Below are 20,220 nucleotides of genomic sequence, written 5' to 3'. Positions count from 1 at the left end.
AAAACCAAAATAAGTACACTCGACGGGAGATTAATTGCCTAAGAGTCGGTTGACTGCTTGACTGAAGCTGGATTTTTTTTTGGGAACCGCTGGCTGCCTTCACATTTCCTGATGGAAGTGGGACAGGTCAACAGACAGCCCAGAGTGGCAGATAACTTTTGCCCACACGTCATTCATTTTTTGGAGCGTTGGCTTGAAATTGAGGGGTGTGTGTGTCTGGAACCGACGTGCCTTCCGTGTGCCTCCGGGGTCTTTGCACTTTCTTTCAATGGGCTGATTACAACACAGAGGATGTGGACAGTGGAGTTTTTCCTGTTTGATGTCACACTGCTACCCTTTAAAAGTCTGATGGCAAAAAGGAGGGAATCCAGTCTAGGATCCTCACACCAGCTACTTGCAAGGGAGAAGGAAAGGGCCAGCGAGGCCTGGGCCAGGAGAGGCCCGACAGGAGTGTCAGGTTTCAATCTCAGCTCTAGCCACTCAGAGCAGAGCACGATGTCGGGGGCCCGCCTCAGGCTCTGGGTCTGTGCCTTGTGCAGCGTCTGCAGCATGAGCGTCCTCAGAGCCTATCCCAACGCCTCCCCACTGCTTGCCTCCAGCTGGGGTGGCCTGATCCACCTGTACACAGCCACAGCCAGGAACAGCTACCACCTGCAGATCCACAAGAATGGCCATGTGGATGGCGCACCCCATCAGACCATCTACAGTGAGTAGGGCTTCAGGCTGGGAAGAACGGGGAGCGCCCCTGTTGTCCATCTGTAGGGGCTTGGGGAGGTGGGGGACCAGACTGGAGGTCTAAGCCAACTAACCCTCCTAGCTTTCTGCCCAGGAACCACTTATTGTCTTATTGTGCGTGTGTGTGTGTGTGTGTGTGTGTGTGTGAGAGAGAGAGAGAGAGAGAGAGAGTGTGTGTGTGTGTGTGTGAGTGTGTGTGTGTAAATTTTAGGGGAAGATTCTGTCACTCTCCTAATTAGTATTTGCTCGTTTTTCTCTACATGAATAATTTGTTTCAACTAAAGCCCTTCCCAGAGTGGGAGCCATGTTCCCTTTGCTCTGTCAAAAGATTCAAAAAACGCACAGAAAGAAAGGCAAGGAGGCTAACAGAAAAAGAAGCCAGGTAGATCAGCAGACACTAAGTTTCAGCTCATGGACTTTGGACTGGGTTAAATAGGGAGATTGTAAAGAAGATTCCTGGGTCCTATCCAGATTGTAATAGATCAATCTCGGGGCTCTTTCCAACTTTGGCCTTATAAAAATTCTTGGGAAAATGTATTAAAGACAGACCTGTCTTGGTTAGAATGGCCAAGTAGACAGTCCATCCACCCATTCATTTGTCCATGCATGCATCCATCCAACAGGTTTAATGGGTGCTTCAGATACCCAGATACCCAGTATGAGTTGGTGATTCTTCTCTGAGGAACTGAAAGGTGAAAATCTGTAGCAAGTCAATCTAGTCAGATGGTTGGCAACATGGGACAACCGGAATGTTTTTAAGGATCAGGTTTGTGGATAGTTGGATTGCAATCCACAATAATCAATCCATTAGCTATGATTTAAATGAGGGCCCCTTTGTGTGCACCTGTATAAGGGGTCATGTGGTGGGAGCGGGCATAGATATTGAAAAAGACTGGATCTTCTATTTTGGGAAAACGTGAAACATCTCTAAGGATACAGAAAAATGCAAACTGATTCAATATAGACCAAATTAAAGGAAAGAAAAAGTAATCACAATCTCTAACCAAAGAAAACATAGGAATTATGTTTTGCCCTTTATTGTTATAAAAAATTAAATAATTATTTTGCTGTGTGCAAGGCATTTATTCTTCTAAGAACCAAAGGTCCTTAATCCTGGTTGCAAGATATATAACATGAAAAGTTAATAGTTTAAACCTCTTAAGTGCTAAATACATGTTGATAGGCGATAAAAGGAGGGAGAAAAGTTCTCTCCAAGTAACAGACAGGTTCCAGAACTCCAGAGGATATAGTAAGACTCAGGAGTCAACATCATGAAAACCAAGCTTGAGTCTTGTGGCAAAAATCTGAATTAAATCTGGATGCGCTTGATGCATCCGAAGTCTTGTTCATTTTATTCAATGGATATTTAGCAGGATCTACAATGTGCCCGGCATTAAACCAAGCTCTGTGACTGAAAAGTAAGACACAACTCTTCAAGTCCTTGTAGTCTGTCATCCTGCCTTGTCACCCAGCTCACTATCAGACTTTTAGGAAATACAATTTTGCACCTCTCATGGAGGGGCTACCCTTCCTCCAATTCAAGACTGTATGTGATTTAAAATGCAGGATAGTAGATTATGGTAAATTATTTTGATTTTCTTAGATGGAAAGGGCTGCATCCAACTAGAGAATGTTTACGCAACTTGTCTCGAATCCTGGAATCCTATTGCTGAAAGGAGCTCCCTAAAGACGTTTCCTCCTAAACAAGAATTAGGGTAGAACAGAACAGGCTGGCTATGGTGGGGAATGAGGGTGAAGAGTCAACCTCCTGGGCTGGCAGTTTGGACTGCAGACCTTTTCCTTGAAAGCCCACCTGGTATCAGGCCCCAAGGGATCACTGAGTGCTAACTGGAGTGAATTAAAATGACTGAGAAGCAGCAAAATAAATTGAACTGACTTCAGATTTTTAAAAATAGAAATGTGATTTTGTTTTCTTAGACATAGCATTAGCTAAACATTGCATATTTAAAGACTTAATGAATGTAGAGAGGGGACCTCAGGGTCAGAGTAGTGGGAGGGAGATCTACTTTTCCTAGTTTATATAGATAACTTTCTGTTCTGTTCAATCAATTAGCATGTGTATTATGATGGAGGGAAAGCGCAGGGAAAAAATTACACACTACCATTAAAAGTTACCCAAAAGAGGCCAGGTGTGGTGGCTCACGCGCATAATCTCAGCAGTTTGGGAGGCCAAGGAAGGAGGATCACTTCAGGTCAGGAGTTCAAGACCAGCCTGGTCAATGTGGTGAAAGCCCGTCTCTACTAATAATACAAAAATTAGCTGGGCATGGTGGCGTGCCTGTAATCCCAGCTACTCAGGAGGCTGAGGCAGGAGAATCACTTGAACCCGGGAGGTGGAGGTTACAGTGAGCTGAGATCACACCACTGCACTCCAGCTTGGGTGACAGAGAGATTCCATCTGAAAAAAAAAAAAATTATCCAAAAGAAAGAGGAAAGATTAATGCATGTAGATAAGAAACACAACTAATTAAATGTCTGCTGAAGGATTTGTAATGACCTCATCAGTGACTGTAAAGCAATGTTTTTACACTGACGGAAACCTAAAACGTAAGGTGTATTTTTCCCCTCCTAATTATATATTTCTAGTAAAATCTGGTACATTTTATTATTTTGCTGTAATAAATTATAAGAGTTGGGTGCACACCCCATCTTTGGGTCATCGGACTTGACAAAATGAAATTACTGCATACCAGATGCTTCAAGCTCACTTGAGACTCACAGGTGCTGCTAAAATACCCCTAAGATGTCCATATCACCTGTTCCATGAACAAGGCCATCCTCCGGCTCCTCTTTATCCTCATTATATGGAAACAGCAAATGAGAGATGCTTATTGCCCCTGGTTGTGTCACATCCTAGATCCTGATATTTTCACTTCCTCCATCTTCCCCACAGGAACTTTCTTTACTTGAAGCTGAGTTACCATTGGGCTCCTTAGCCCTTCTTCATCCATTTTTCTTTTGAGATGCTCAAAGCACTTCATTACCACCATCTTATTTATCACTTACTGGCCATAAGTGTAGAACAAAGTAGATAATTTTCTACTTGTATAAGCAGAGGTTGAGGCAAAGCAGTAACAGTAAAAATTACTAGCATTTGGCAAGTGCTTTCTAAAGGATAAAAACATTATCTCATTATGTCTTCAAGATGATCAAATGAGGTAAATGTTTCTGCCATCCTCATTTTACATATGAAAAAACAAGAGTTAAAGAACTTAAATAACTGGCTGAAGGGTCACACAAGTATAAAAGCCCTAGGGGAAATCTTGACCCCAAACCTCATGCTCTTCCAAGGTCACACACATAGAGACACCTCCCTCATTGAAAGCAAAGTCCATCAAGCCTGCCTAGCTCCAGCAGGGCTGGTGGCTCCAGCAGTCAGTCATCTGTTCTTTCATTCTCCAAAATTCTCCCTTGAATCTGTGCAGACTGTGAAAAGATGCCTTTTGAAAGTGCAAAGGAAAGAAACTCTGACTCTCTCACATTTTCTAAGCTTTCACGTTGGCTCACATTGTTTGATGCAAGAGTCTGCTACCTTGGTAGCAGCTGCTCACAGTTCCTCAACCCTGCAGGATACTTTCTAGGGGGACTGGCTCTGGAGACCAGGAACGTGTGTGCCATATGCAGTGCCCACACTGACCCCAAGCATCAGGACAGCATGCCTGTCAAGACTTGGCATAAACGGCAGGTCAGAACACACCACGTGATGTCCTCTGTTTGCCCGACACTTTGGAATCACTTTTGCCACTATTATCCCATTTGATTCTCATCTTCACCCTGTGAAGTAGGCAGGACAGCTATTGTTCTATTTCACAGCTGAGGAAACTGAGGCTAGTCGCCCAAGGCTGCAAGGTTAGCAAGTGGCACAGTTGGGACAAGAATCTAAGTACCCTGGTTCTTGGTGCCTGGCTCAGTGCCTCTTCTCTGATCCTCGGCGTCGTGACTCCTTGTCCTCACTGCCTGCAGCATGTATCTTAGCACTTGATGGTGTCTTTTCAGACTTCCAGTGAGTTCTGCTGGAGGCTTACTACCGGGTAGTAGGAAGAAGATGTCTCTGACCTGAGTTTCAATCCTTAGTTTCCTTATCCGTTAAATTAGGATATTGCTCCTACTGCTACTCCTACTAATAATAACTAGCACCAACAATATAACATTTGTTTTGAGAATTTAAAATATGTAAAGTGCTTAGAGTGCAACCACTCAAAGACCACTACTAAATGGATTTTTTTCCCCAATTAGACTGAAAAGTAACCAGAACAGAAACCATTTCTTACATGTTCCTTTTGTTTCTCCAAAGGTTTACCACAAAACCAGCCATACATTTGAGACACACAGGCAGGCACCACCGTGGAGGAATTTCAGCATCCTTTGCAGCTGGCATACCCCAGTCCACTTTCTGGAAGCTCCCCTCAAGGTTCCCCTCAGCCAAACTTTGAAACCAAGTAGCTTCTCTTTGGTCCTCTTCCTTTCTAAGCTTTTTGGGGATTGTCTCCATCCTCATTCCTTCTGTTCTGTGTCATTCTAATTTCAGTCCCTATCATGATTTCTACTCAGCTAGTAATTATTCCTGCTTACTTTCTCAAAGGTCCTTGTATTGAGCCTACATGGGGTGGGAGAGGAGGTTTGGGCTTTAAATCACCCCACAAGTTTCCATCACTTGCTGGGCACAGACATTGGGCATTTACAGACTCTCCAAGATACAGTTGCAGAAGAGGAATTAGAAACCCTGAGTGGGATTCTAGCTGCCTCCCTGGGGGCTACGAGGTCAGATGAGTTGCACCTGGAAATTCTGTGTTAGGCAACTGGAAGTTGTCCCAAAGACCTAAAGTAATGATTTTTAACAGAAAACGTCAGGTAATTAAACGTTTGGGGCAGAAGTCTTGCTGAATTATCACTCATGTTACACTAGTATATAGTGTGATTGTGCCGTGCCACAAAACAGAAAGCATACTTAAAGCCATTATCAATTACTTAAGATGAAGGTAGTGTGAATGGGTTTCAGGGCCTTGTCGGAGACTAGTTTTTGAGACAGGACCCTGAAAGTCCATGAGGGATTGCACCGGGAGGGGTCACCACCAAGTGAGAAGATGGCAAAGAACAAATCCAAGAGGAGCCCAAGAAGGAAATTCTAGCCATCACTGGTATCAATTCTAACATATAGCATATATAACATATATTGATATAACATATATAAATAGTCATGCCCTCTTCTCCTAAGTAGCTCACTCTAAGGAAAGCACTAACTAGGTAAACTTAGTTAAAGCAAGGTAAATGGAGTACATGCTGTAATAGAGGTGAAGGCATTGCCCTGAGGAGCTGAGAAGAAAGAGCAACTGATTTTGCATGGACAGATGAGGAAAGTCTTCACAGAGATGGTGACACCTGAGCCTGGTCTTGAAGAATGAGTGACTTCAATAACTAGAGAAGGAAGAGGGAGATCAATTCTAATAATGTCCTGTGCACATACTGGGTGTTCACTGATGTATTAGACAATTACGCAGACATCCAGGTGGAGAATCAGACTCTATGGACAAGCTGGATCCTTGAAAAATATCTCAGCATAGTTTTTTTTTGTTGTTGTTTGTTTGTTTTTTTTTTTTTTTTGAGACGGAGTCTTGTTCTGTCACCCAGGCTGGAGTGCAATGGCACAATCTCGGCTCACCGCAACCTCCGCCTCCCAGGTTCAAGTGATGCTCCTGCCTCAGCCTCCTGAGTAGCTGGGATTACAGGCACGTGCCACTACACCCAGCTAATTTTTGTATTTTTAGTAGGGACGGGGTTTCAACATGTTAGTCAGGCTGGTCTCGAACTCCTGACCTCATGATCTGCCCGCCTCAGCCTCCCAGGGTGCAGGGATTACAGGTGTGAGCCACTGCACCTGGCCCACCTCAGCATACATTTAAAAATCACAAAGTAGAAGGCATGAAAGAATGTGACTACCACCACAAACGTTCAAAGATATTAGCAAGGCAAAGGAGAAAATAAAGACAGCCCAGGTAGAGAGAGAGAAACATGTGTTCAACACTTGCAGACGAATGTCAGGAGTTCAGAGTGCCCCACACAGGCAACAAGATGAAGCAAGAGGTGAATGACTATATGTGTGCTGGGGTTAAGAGAGGATGTCAGAAGAAAGGCTGAATATGTAGAAATGAGGCTGAATTTAAGGGTGTTGAAGTCATCACCACCCTTAGAATCAATCCAGGGAGGTTTCATGAAGGTGGGTTTTCAGGAGGTGCTTAAAGGTGGGAATTCGATGTGCAATGAATCTTTGTCCCACCATGGTTTTCTCCACAGGTGCCCTGATGATCAGATCAGAGGATGCTGGCTTTGTGGTGATTACAGGTGTGATGAGCAGAAGATACCTCTGCATGGACTTCAGAGGCAACATTTTTGGATCAGTGAGTTTCTTTTTGTGTTGGTTGCCATTTGCAAAGAATTATCTAATTTTTTGACAGGACATAGACTTTTCTAGCTTAACAATTCCATTTGCAGTGTACCCTGGTGACCTGTTTCCCCTGAGTACTTCATGCGGTCTCAGTATTGAATGCTCAGGTTTGATAGATGGGGTTTGAACTTAGGCAGTCAGGCTCTGGATCCCAGGCTCTCAGCTCTGAGTCTCACTGCCCGTTCATATCCAGTTTTGGATCTAGCACAGGCCCTGGTATGCAGTCATAGGTCCTCAAGTCATGTCAATTCGCATTGTAAAGTACATTAGAAAGTGAAAAGCCATTGGTGTCCTCTTGATTCTGGGACTAGCTGTGACTTTAGGTAAATCTCCTCACTTCTCCAAACTTCAGCATTTTCACTTGGAAAAAGTGAAGTGGAATAGACCACATGACCTGTGGAGCTCCCTCCAGTTGAAGATTTTTAATTAATTACCCTTGCCCCAATTGTAAGAGCTATTCACTCGGATTGGTGAGCAAAGGATTTCCCAAACTGAAGGCTGCTGGCCTCTTTTTGGGGATTTTGAAATACAGCTAGTGCTCGACTTACGACCACGGTCGGGACCGCGGACGGGTCGTAACACGATTTGGTCGTAAGTTGAGTAGGCTATATGTACAGTTGAAATGGTGCAGGCGGAGATGGTCGTGCTGCCGGAAGCTGGTCCTCACTGTCATATGCCCAGCTGGGCAACGTTTGCGCTGCCAGACGCGGAGCAGTCGTGGCTAGTGATTGTGGTGGTAAAGTCGAATGGTCGTAAGTTGCATAGGTGGTAAGTCGATCAATACCTGCAGTAAAATAGTAGGACTGCTTATCTCAGGAGTCTCTTACTATCACTCATCCCCACCAGAAACTCCGCAGGAACAGAGACTTTCTGTTGTGCTTTCTGCTGCGTCCCAGCCCCTACAATAGTGTCTGGCTAGAGTAGGGTAAAAAAAAAGCTGTTGAACAACTCCTGAAATCCAGATAACTCACTAAACATCTGCTGAAACCTTCTAGGCATGTAGATAGTCCTGGTCTGTAAACTACTTACCGTGTGGAGTTTGGGTACTATAAGAAATAACACGCAAAGGCCTTCGTGGGGGGGCTCAGTGAAACCCAGTGCTGGTGGCAGGGGACTCAAACTCAGCTCCTCTGTCGGCAAAGTTCATGTCTCCAATCCCTATACCGAATCGTCTCTCTGGCCTCAATGCCCTCATTCATGTTTGACCCTATAAACTCCATCCCGTCTCCTTTCCCCAGTAGGGAGACAAAGCCAAGACAGCTTTCCGCCAGCAGAGGCTTGGAAAAGGTCGCGGGCGGGAAGGACGAGGTGGGGCCTCCTCCAGGAAAGCCACAGGCCAGGCCGGCCGGGCCTCCGGGCACTGAGCGCAGCCCCCAGGGGCCGCGATCTCTCCACGGGGAGCCGTCCTGCTTCAGCACAGTCAAAACCACCTCACCCTAGCAGGGCACAACGGGGTGAAGGCCCAGCGCCCCGGGCACTGCAGGGCCTCGGGCTGGCGGGCACCAGCGAGCGGCCGCAGATGGAGCTGGGGGTGGGTGCGGCCCCCGCCTTCACGCGGCTCACTCTTGCCCTTCCAGCACTATTTCGACCCGGAGAGCTGCAGGTTCCGACCCCAGAGGCTGGAAAACGGCTACGACGTCTACCAGTCTCCTGAGCACCACTTCCTGGTCAGCCTGGGCCGGGCGAAGAGGGCCTTCCTGCCAGGCATGAACCCACCCCCGTACTCCCAGTTCCTGTCCCGGAGGAACGAGATCCCCCTCATTCACTTCAACACCCCCAGACCGCGGCGGCACACCCGGAGCGCCGAGGACAACGCGGAGCTAGACCCCCTGAACGTGCTGAAGCCCCGGGTCCGGATGACCCCGGCCCCGGCCTCCTGCTCGCAGGAGCTCGTGAGTGCCGAGGACAGCAGCCCGGTGGGCAGCGACCCGTTAGGGATGGTCCGGGGCGGTCGGGTGAACAACCGCGCTGAGGGAACAGGCCCGGAAGGCTGCAGCCCCTTCCCCAAGTTCATCTAGGGCCGCTGGAAGGGCACCCTCTTTAACCCATCCTTCAGCAAACGCAGCTCTTCCCAAGGACCAGCTCCCTTGACGTTTCGAGGCTGGGAAAGGTGACGGGGGTAATGTATGGAATTCGGGGCTTCTGTGGGGTCCCTTCCCCAGGAGGTCCTATGAGATTTGACCTTTGAGGCTCAAGTCATGGGGTTTCACCGCCTTCCTCACTTCACGTAGAGCACCTTTCTGAATAGGAAACCCCAACAGGTAAACTAGAAATTTCCCCTTCCTAAAGGCAGAGAGAAAGGGTCTCTCCCCAACACATTTCTCTTCCTTGGGCCTCTCTTCTTTATCACCTCTAAGCATTAAAAAAAAAAAAAAAAAAAAAAAAAAAAAGCAGTGGGTTACTGAGCTCACAACTTTGAAGGTGTAGGGAAGAGGCGGTCCAGAGATCCCAGAAGCTTCCCCACTGCCCTGTGTGTGTTTTATGTTATGTGCCTGGATCCCACTGGCATTTGAGTGTGCAGACCTTGACATTGACAGCTGAATGGCGCAAGTTGATGAAAACACTACTTCCAAGCCTTCGTTCCTCCTTGAACCTCTCTGGAGAACAGCTGTCAAAACACCAGTGGTAGGCTGGTGAAAACTTGACAACTAGACTTGATGCTTGCTGAACTGAGGCAGGAATCACAGGAAAACTCAGCCTCCCTTCAGGGTGAGCACGCTGTGTCTCGCTGTCTCCCTCTCTGCAGCCACAGCCAGAGGGCCCAGAATGGCCCCACTCTGTTCCCAAGTGGCTCATGATACAGCCTCACCTCTTAGCCCCGTCTCCGGTTTTTGAAAATTTGATCTTAGGAATCGCTTTTATATTGGCTCGTGAAAACCTACCCTGCTAGATTCCATATTTTCAAAATGGAAATAAATTCCAACTCTCCTAAGAGGCATTCAATTAAGGCTCTACTTCCAGGTTGAGTAGTAATCCATTCTGAACAAACAATAACCACGTGACTGAGAAGGGGGCCGAGAGACACTGGGACTGCTCTGGGTTAGGTTTTCTGTGACTGAAAAATCGTCTCCTTTTCTCTAAGTGAAGTGGCATCAAGGACTCAAGGGGAAAGAAATCCGATAACCAGGGGACATGCTACAGAGGTTACCAAAAGGCAGCCAGATGGTCGGGCTCGTGGCTGTGGTCTCTAGGCCTCTGCTGCAGCAGTGGCTCTTGGGACAGTTAAAACACTCCTAGGCTGACACATCTGGGTCTCAATCCCCTTAGAAATTCTTGGTGCCTTAAACGAAGACAACTTTCAGTCCCAGGAGCCCCAGTGCTATCTGGAGGAAGCAGAGCTTCATAAAGCAAGCAGCACAGGAGCAGAGGGGTAGCAGGCAGCTGGGCCTGACAGTCAGCTCTCATCCCAGCCTTTCCCCATTACTGCGGTTCTTCCTGCGAGGGGCTCCGTTTTCCTACCTCTCTTTCAATGACCACCTGAAGGACAGAATATTAACAAGCAAAGTCCATTCAGCAACAGCTTCTCCCCACTTTTTTTTTTTTCCTCACTGCCATCATGTACTAACCTTATTCTTTCATCTATTCTTTTATCAGAGAAACATTGGACAACTGTTTTTACCTGATGGTTTTAAGCTGAACTTGAAGGATTGGTTCCTATCCTGAAACAGTAAAACTATGTATAATAGTATATAGCCATGCATGGCAAATAGTTTAATGTTTTTGTTTTCATTTCCTGTTGGAAATATTATCCTGTGTAATTAGCTATTGGAGGCTCCCCAGTGAAAAATCCCAAAAGGATTTTGGTGGAAAGCTGGTTGTAATCTCACAAACTCAACACTACCATCAGAGGTTTTACAATTTCTAATATCCATCGTCATGTGGCAATATTTATTTATTTATTTGGAAGATTTTGCCTATCCTTCTATATTTATAGATATTTATAAAAATGTAACCCCTTTTTCCTTTCTTCTGTTTAAAAGAAAAATAAAATTTATCTCAGCTTCTGTTAGCTTACCCTTTTGTAATACTATACAAAAGCAAGTCGGAATATAAGAATAAAAAGGATTATGGGAGGGGAACATTGGGTAAATCCAGAAATGGCAAAATTGAAAATAGATTTTAGAATTTTTAAATTTTCAAAGATTTCTTCCATTCATTAGCAGACGCAATGATTTTAATCGATCTAGACGGAATTATTGAAGTTTTATCAATATTGGATTTCTGATCATTCATACCCTAAAGTGCTTTTTATTTTTGTTTTTGTTTTTTGAGACGGAGTCTTGCTCTGTCACCCAGGCTAGTGTGCAGTGGCGTGATCTCAGCTCACTGAAACCTCTGCCTCTGAGGTTCAAGTGATTCTTCTGCCTCAGCCTCCTGAGTAGCTGGAATTACAGGTGCCTGCCACCACACCGGCTAATTTTTGTACTTTTAGTAGAGACAGGGTTTCACCATCTTGGCCAGGCTGGTCTCGAACTCCTGAGATCATGATCCACCCATCTTGGCCTCCCAAAGTGATGGGATTACAGGTGTGAGCCACCACACCCACTCACGTTTTCTTTAAAGAGGGAATTTTTTATTTGAAAAATACACACCAAAACAACCACATCAGTATCTCAGTAAACCACATGCTATGCACTTAACACATACACAGTGTTACTGCCCTGTGAGATTTGATAGCAGGACAGCAAGATAATGGATGTATATTCTGAGGTTGGTGTTCCCAGAATTCCTTCTTTCAGAGTGAACTATGAAAAGGGAAGATGTTACATATGTGCATGAGTATTCACTACAGGTCTTTGGCCAAAGACTGGGTAGCACATGCACAGGGTAAGATTCGCTGAGTCCTGTAAAAATCACCTGCGACAGCAGTAGGAGATGAATGGCGAGTGATACCAGAAGATATGCAATGCTGAAACATGTTAGAAATCCAGCCAACCCTGGATGAAGAGACCTTACTGAGTGCATTAGCACTCCAAAGGCTGTTCTTACAAAACTAAGCCCAGAGGCAGGGGGTATATCTGAAAACTAAATTCAAAACTGAAATAGACTTGCTCTAAAGAGAATTATACCAATCTTGACAAAACTACAGGGATCTGCCGATAATTTAACTGACTGCCAGAATAGAACTCAACACCTTTTAAAGGAAGATGACATGATTCAGTCTTAATACATGGTATCCTATACAATCAGTAACAGCAAAATAAAATAACTAGACATGAGAAGAACAGGAAAAAACGTGTGCACAGTCTAGAGAAAAATGCAGTCACTAGAAACTAGTAAGATGATCTAAAGATAAAGAAAGCTAATATACATTATCTTATCTGAATAACAGAGAAGAAATAAGTTTTTAAAAAATGAGTAGAACCTCAGTGACCCGTGAGACCTTATTAAGTTGTCTAATACATGAGTAAGTTGAGTCCCAGAAGAAAAGGAACATAAAGAATTGGGGAGTAAAAAATATTTGAAGACATAGTGGCTGAAAATTTCTCAAAATTGGTTAAAAATAAGTGTACTAATATAAGAAGCTCAGAAAACTCCAAGCAAGACAAATGCAAAGATCGCAGTTAGGTACACTGCAGTTAAACTGTTAAAAATAAAAGATAAAGAGAAAATCTGAAAGCTGCTGTAGAGAAATGACACTCTGCACATAGAGGAACAGCTATATTAGTGGGGGATTTCTCATCGTAACAATGGAAACCAGAAGACAATGGAATGGCACACTGAAAAAGCTGAAAGAAAATCAAAAGCTACCTTCCTAGAATTACCTGTACAGCAAAAATATCCTTCAAAATTAAGATGGAATAAAAATAGAGAGATTATTGCCATGCTGAAAAGGAGCTACACCAGATGGACATTTAGAATTACAGGAAGAAAACCATCATTAAATGTGTGAATACATTTAAACAATATATATTGTATACCTTCTTCCCTGATTTCACTGACCAGACTGCCTAAGGCAAAAATTCTAACACTGTATGCAGGTTTTTTAACATATATAGATGTAATACATAGGCAAAACTCCCACATAAAATGGGAGGGGTAAATTGAACAATACGGTTACGAGATTATAACATGGTATGTAAAAATCATACAATATTAACTCTAGACTGTAATAAATTAAGGATGCATATGGTAATCCCTAAAGTGACCACTAAAATAATCACAATAATAATATGCACCTGTAGTCCTAGCTACTCAGGAGGCTGAGGCTAAAGAATCACTTGAGCCTGGGAAGTGGAGGTTGCAGTGAGCTATGATGGTGCCACTGCACTTCAACTTAGCTGACAGAGTGAGACCCTATCTCTAAAAACAAAAAATTTAATAATAATAATAATAATTCAAAGCAGTGTAGGTAAAAAGCCAATAGAGATATTAAAATAGGATACTTTAAAAAATCAATTATTGGCCGGGCGCGGTGGCTCAAGCCTGTAATCCCAGCACTTTGGGAGGCCGAGGCGGGTGGATCACGAGGTCAAGAGATCGAGACCATCCTGATCAACATGGTGAAACCCCGTCTCTACTAAAAATACAAAAAATTAGCTGGGCATGGTGGCGCGTGCCTGTAATCCCAGCTACTCAGGAGGCTGAGGCAGGAGAATTGCCTGAACCTAGGAGGCGGAGGTTGCGGTGAGCCGAGATCGCACCATTGCACTCCAGCCTGGGTAACAAGAGTGAAACTCTGTCTCAAAAAAAAAAAAAAAAATCAATTATTCCAAAAGAAAGAAAAAGAAGAGCAGTAGAACAAAAATCAAATGGGACACACAGAAAAATGATAGACTAAACCAATTTATATCAATAATTACATTAAATATAAATGAGCCAAACACTATAATTAAAGGCAGGAATAACCAAATCGGATTAAAAAAACTCCGAACTATATGTTTTGTAGAAAACATACACTTGAAGAAAAGCATGGAAAAATACACAGTAAAAACATTCAATACAAAAAATACGAACTTACTATATTAATTTCATAGAGAATAGGCTTCAAGTTAAGGAATACTGCCATCAATAGAGGAAAAATTCATAATGATAATAAAAGGGCTAATTCATCAGGAAGACATAAAAATCATAACGGTTCATGTTCCTAAAAACAAAGCAATAAAATACATGAAGAAAAGTAACAAAACTGAAAAAATAGACAAGTCCAAATCTTAGTTAGAAATGTAAACACCCCTCTCTCAATAATTGATTAAATTCACAAAAGATTAGTAAGGATATAGATATCTGAACATTATTAACTAACTTCATTTAGTTGACATGTTTAGACCACTAAATCCAACAAGTACAGAATACGTTCTCTTTCTGTTTACAAATTAAACATCCATCAGAATAGATCATATGCTTGGCTAAGAGGTCTCAATTAACTAAAAATTTCAAAATCTTACAGAATAGTCTCTCCTGCCATTTAATTGAAAATTACCAAGTTGTTTTAAAAAGTCCCCAAATATTTTGAGTCAAATAGCACATTCATAAATAAAACAGGAATCAAAGAGCAAATCAAAAATAGAAAGTACATCTAATTAAATGACAATAAAAATATAACATAGCAAAATTTGTGGTACGCAGCTAAAGCAGTGCTTAGAAAAATTCTATATTTTAAAAGCTTCTATATAAAAAGAGAGAAGGTGAAAATCAATCTAAGATTATTCAATAAGACTCTAGGAGGACATAAAGGCAAATTAGGTCAAAAATAAGTAGACAGAGGAAGAACGAACAGAAATCAGTGAATTAGAAAAGAGACAACAGAAAGATTGGCTTCAAGAAAAAAATTAATAGAACTGAAAAATTATTTGCCAAGAATATGAAGGAAAAGAGAAAATACAAAATACGAATATGAAAAATCACAGAGGGGGCCGGGTGCAGAGGCTCATGCCTGTAAATCCCAGCACTTTGGGAGGCTGAGGCAGGTGGATCAGCCACGAATTCGAGATCAACCTGGTCTCCACTAAACCCTGTCTCACCTAAAAATACAAAATTAGCCGGGAGTGGTGTTGGGCGCCTGTGGTCTCAGCTACTTGGGAGGCTGAGACAGGTGAATCACTTGAACCAGGAAGGCGGAGGTACAGTGCGCCGAGATCGTGCCACTGCACTCCAGCCTGGGCAACAGAGTGAGACTCCATCTCAAAAATACATAAACAAATAAACAAATAAATAAATAAAATTTAAATTCAAACAGAAAAATAATGGAAGGGCTATCATGAAAGAAATTAAAAAGACAGTCAGTGAACATTAAAAATAATTTTGTGCCACTAACTTTCATAACTTCAATGAAAGAGAAAAATTACTTGAAAAATCTAAACTTATAAAAACTGGCACAAGATGACACAGAAAATCTGAATGCCTTCCATTTTAGAAGTTAAATAATTATCCAAAAATTCCCATGAAGAAACCTCCAGATTCACATCGTTTCCCTAGCAAATTCTACTAACATTTCAACCATACCTACCCAAACTTTTCCAGAGCAGTATCCCTCATTAACTTGTTTTACAATGACAAAATATCTTGGACTTCAAAATGTGGCAAAGAAAAAAAAACCCAACCAACTACAAATACACAATCTTTGTGACCATAGATACAAAAATCTTTGACAAAATATAGCAAACCAAATCTGACAATATATAAAAGTTTTAATAATACTAGTTTAGTTTATTCCAGGTAGTATGAAAGACTGATTTTACATTTTTAAATAAATGTAATCCAAGATATTAACAAAGAAGAAAAATAATATCAGTTCAGTAGACACAGGAAAAATTACACAAAGTTTAATATCCATTTATGACAAAAACGCTCAGCAAACTAGGAATGTAAGAGAACTTCTTCCACCTGATAAAATGCATCTATGAAAAACCTACAGCTACCATCATATCTTAAGACAGATTCACAACCTGACCTGAGATTAGGAATAAGCAAAAATGTATTCTTTCATTATGGATTGAGTATCCCTTTTCTGAAATGCTTTGGACCAAAAGTGTTTTGAATTTTTTAATGAGATATTCTTGGGGATACAATCCAAGTCTAAACATGAAATTATATAGCCCGAAGGTAATTTTTTATAATATTCTGAATAATTTTGTTCATGAAACAAAGTTTGTATACATTAAACCATCAGAAAGCAAAGGTATCACTATCTCATGTCAGTACTCAAAAGTGTTGAATTTTGGAGCATTTAGGATTTCAAACTTTTAATTTAGGGATGCTCAACTTGTACTTTTATAATTCTGCTAGAGGTCTTAGGAAGTACAATAAGGCAAGAAACAAATGACATACAAATATAAAAATGTGTCTACTTTGAGATGACATGATTGTCTATGTGGAAAGCCCTAGGGAATCCACAAAGCAATTACTAGAACTAAAGCTAAAAATAGTATGTAAATTTAGCTACACACACACACTCACACACACACACACACACACACACAATTATATACCATCAGCAAACACTGGAAAGTAAAATTTTAAATTAAAATGTGAAAATTCAATTTATAACAGTCATAAACATAAAATAAGAACAGACAAAAACATAAGATAATTTGGGACACATTTGATATAATACATAAATATTAAAAAACACTGATGAGAAAAATAAGTATTGGAGCGATATACTATACTGATTTGGAGGACTCAATATTGTTAAAATGTCAATTATTCCACAAGTACAGTCTCAGCAGACTTATTAAAATAGAAATAGGCAAGCCAACTTAAAAATGTTTATGGAACAAGGTGATCTAGCTATACTACATGTGTATAAAACAACCTCACTGGGGTGGCGGAGAAGGTGCTGACTGATCTATGAAAATGTGGAAATGAGCGAAGTCTGAGAGACTAAAGGCAAAAGGAACTGCACATAAGCAGTACATTGATGAATACAGATGGTCACATATAGAAATATTTATAGCTATGTATACATACATGGATTAGTATACACACATATATCTCCTTGTCCTGTCAGCTGAGAGGACCTAAAGAAACAGAGCCTCAATAGTGACGAGCATGTCTAGCTCCCAGATCTTGGTTTTTGATGCCATTCTCTAATAAAAGGAACCACAGTGCCTTGAAGAAATGGCTGGTTCTAGGAAAGGGGCATGAAATATGCAAGAGGAGCCTGGAGGGTCTCGTACTGACAGAAACTGCAACTGTGTTTAAACAACAGTAACATCAATAAAAACAGCCAAGTTGACGGGGATGTTTCAAAGGAACACGAGCCAACTGAAAGAGCTTCCAATGGCTAAAGCTGGAGCAATTTGAGAAACAACAACAAAAAAAGTAGCATGGGATTATAACCCAAAGTAGAAATAACTATTCACAAGTCCAAAATGATATAAATAAATGATTGGGTAAATAAATACATAAATAAGGTAATAAGGAAAAAAAAACTTCCATGAATTCCAAATAACTTGTAGATACTCCATCTTCAGAAAGAAGGATCATAAATCCCTACTCCCTGTGTGCACAGTGACTTCCTGACTTTCTTCCCCAAGTATGGTATGAAAAGACAGAAAAAAAAGAATAGCTTTGCAATGGAGAAACCTGACAAACACTACTTTAGCCAAGTGATCAGAGTCAACATCAACAATCAAATGAAGCAAGTCATATTTATAGCATCTGCCCTTGATATGATGTAATGAAAATGGAACCTTACTTTGCAATAACCTCAGTCTTCGCCAGGCACAGTGGCTCAGGCCAGGCGCAGTGGCTCACGCCTGTAATTCCAACACTTTGGGAGGCCGACGTGGGTGGATCACAAGCTCAGGAGTTCAAGACCTGCCTGACCAACATGGTGAAACTCCATCTCTACTAAAAATACAAAAATCAGCTGGTCATGGTGGCACATGCCTGTAAACCCAGCTACTCAGGAGGCTGAGGCAGGAGAATCGCTTGAACCCCAGAGGCAGAGGTTGCAGTGAGCCGAAATTGTGCCACTGCCCTCCAGCCCAGGCGACAGAGTGAGACTGTCTCAAAAAACAAAACAAAAATAAAACAAAAACAAAAACAAAACAAAACAAAATCCCAGTCTAATCATGAGAAAAATAGCAGACAAATTCCAACAGAAAGGCACCCTACAAAATACCTGACCAGCACTTTCCAAACTGTCACGGTCATTAAACAACAAAGAACGTCTGAGAAACCGTTACAGCCAAGAGAAGTCCAAGCACAGAAGGACAAACACTGCATAATCTTGCTCATATGTAGGAGCTAACAAAGTTGATCCAACAGAAGGAAAAAGTAGAATCGTGGTTATCATGGGCTGGAAAGAGGAGGAAAAGGGAGATGTGGAGAGGCTGATTAATGGGCCCCAAATCATAGAGAGAAGGAATAAGTTCTAGTGTTTTGTCTTTGTTTTTTGAGATGGAGTTTCACTCTGTGGCCCAGGCTGGAGTGTAGTGGTGTGATCTCAGCTCACTGCAACCTCCATCCCGCTGGGTTCAAGCAAGTCTCCTCTTTCAGCCTCCTGAGTAGCTGAGAATGCAGGCGCACACCACCATGCCCAGCAAATTTTTTGTATTTTTAGTAGAGTCAGAGTTTCACCATGTTGGTCAGGCCAGTCTCGAAGTCCTGACCTTGTGGTCCACCCACCTTGGCCTCCCAAAGTGCCAGGATTATAGGTGTGAGCCACCACGCCCGGCCAAGTTCTAGTGTTCTATCACACCATATGGTAACTATGATTAGCAATAATTAATTGCACATTTTCAAATAGCTAGAAAAGAGGATTTTGAATATTCCCAACACAAAGAAATGAGCAACGTTTGAGGTGATGTATATGCCAATTACCCTAATTTGATCATTATATATTGTATACATTTAATAAAATATCACTCTATACCCCATAAATATGTACAATTATGTGTCAATTTTCTTTTTTGAGACGGAGTCTCACTCTGTCGCCAGGCTGGAGTGCTGCAGCACAATCTTGGCTCACTGCAACCTCCGTCTCCTGGGTTCATTCTCCTGCCTTAGCCTCCCAGGTAGCTGGAACTACAGGCACATGCCACCACACCCTGCTAATTTTTGTATTTTTAGTAGAGATGGGATTTTGCCATGTTGGCCAGGATGGTCTTGATCTCTTGACCTCGCGATCCACCCACCTTGGTCTCCCAAAGTGCTGAGATTACAGGTGTCAGCCACAGTGCCCGGCCAATTATGTGTCAATTTTTTTTAAAAGCAAGGGTAGTTGCACAATATGAATGTACTTAATACCATGGAACTACTAAAAACAGTTGATTTGGTAAATTTTGTTGTGTATATTTTCCACATTGAAAAAGCAAGGGTAATGAAATGTATATGTACACACACACACACACACACACAAGTAGCCTAAGAAGACATGACAGCTAAATGTAATGTGGTATCCTGGATGGGATTCTGGAATAGAAACATGCCATTAGGTAAAAAGTAAGGAAATTTCTAAATAAACTATGGACTTTGGTTAATAATGTAACAATATCAGTTCGTTAACATGTTAACAACAGAGGACACTGGATACAGGTGTATGGGAATTCTGCATATTGTTTCAATTTTTCTATAAATCTAAAAAAAAAAAACTGTTCTAAAAAAGTCTATTTTTAAAAACTTATGTGGAAATACAAAGACCTACAATGGGCCAAAACAACAATGATCCTGAAAAAGAAAAAGCACTCAGGCGACTTATACGCTTAATTTCAAGACTTCTATAAATGTAGAATAATCAGGACACTGTGTTATTTGCATACAGATAGACAAAAAGACAGATGGAATAAAATAAGGAGCCCAGCAATACACTAACACTTACATAATAAATTGAATTATGACAAAATAACCAAATAAATTCAGGGGGAAAGTGTTTTCAACAAATCCTGATAGAACAATTTGATATCCAGGTAAATAACCATAAGCCTCAACCTGCTACCTCATTCCACACGCAAAAATTCCACCCAGATCAAGACCTAAATATAACTTATAAATTACAAATCTTCTAGAAGTAAACAGAAATCTCCATGACCAGGGGATAGACAAAAATGTCTCAGACAAAGAAAACAATAATC

At 41.9% G+C, this 20,220-nt stretch overlaps 1 protein-coding gene across 1 annotated transcript; it reads left to right on the top strand.

Moving 5' to 3' along the window:
- The first annotated feature begins 240 nt into the window (after nucleotides 1-240).
- FGF23 (fibroblast growth factor 23) lies at nucleotides 241-11,065 on the top strand. The gene is made up of 3 exons (XM_032254512.1): nucleotides 241-706; nucleotides 7,048-7,151; nucleotides 8,776-11,065. The coding sequence occupies exons 1-3, from the start codon at nucleotides 292-294 to the stop codon at nucleotides 9,214-9,216; spliced, it is 960 nt and encodes a 319-aa protein (XP_032110403.1). The 5' UTR covers nucleotides 241-291; the 3' UTR covers nucleotides 9,217-11,065.
- The last annotated feature ends 9,155 nt before the right edge of the window (nucleotides 11,066-20,220 follow it).

Source organism: Sapajus apella, unplaced genomic scaffold (genome assembly GCF_009761245.1).
Source record: "Sapajus apella isolate SASKATOON/1434 unplaced genomic scaffold, GSC_monkey_1.0 scaffold86, whole genome shotgun sequence".
NCBI lineage: Eukaryota > Metazoa > Chordata > Mammalia > Primates > Cebidae > Sapajus > Sapajus apella.
The sequence above is the reverse complement of the archived record's forward strand: the minus strand, read 5'-3'. Positions and strand labels throughout refer to the sequence as shown.

Excerpts from the sequence above, each read along its gene's own strand:
- FGF23 (XM_032254512.1), top strand. The coding sequence starts at position 292 with ATGTGGACAGTGGAGTTTTTCCTGTTTGATGTCACACTGCTACCCTTT. Across the intron at positions 707-7,047 it reads ACCCCATCAGACCATCTACA|GTGCCCTGATGATCAGATCA; the intron begins GTGAGTAGGGCT and ends TTTTCTCCACAG. Across the intron at positions 7,152-8,775 it reads GAGGCAACATTTTTGGATCA|CACTATTTCGACCCGGAGAG; the intron begins GTGAGTTTCTTT and ends TTGCCCTTCCAG.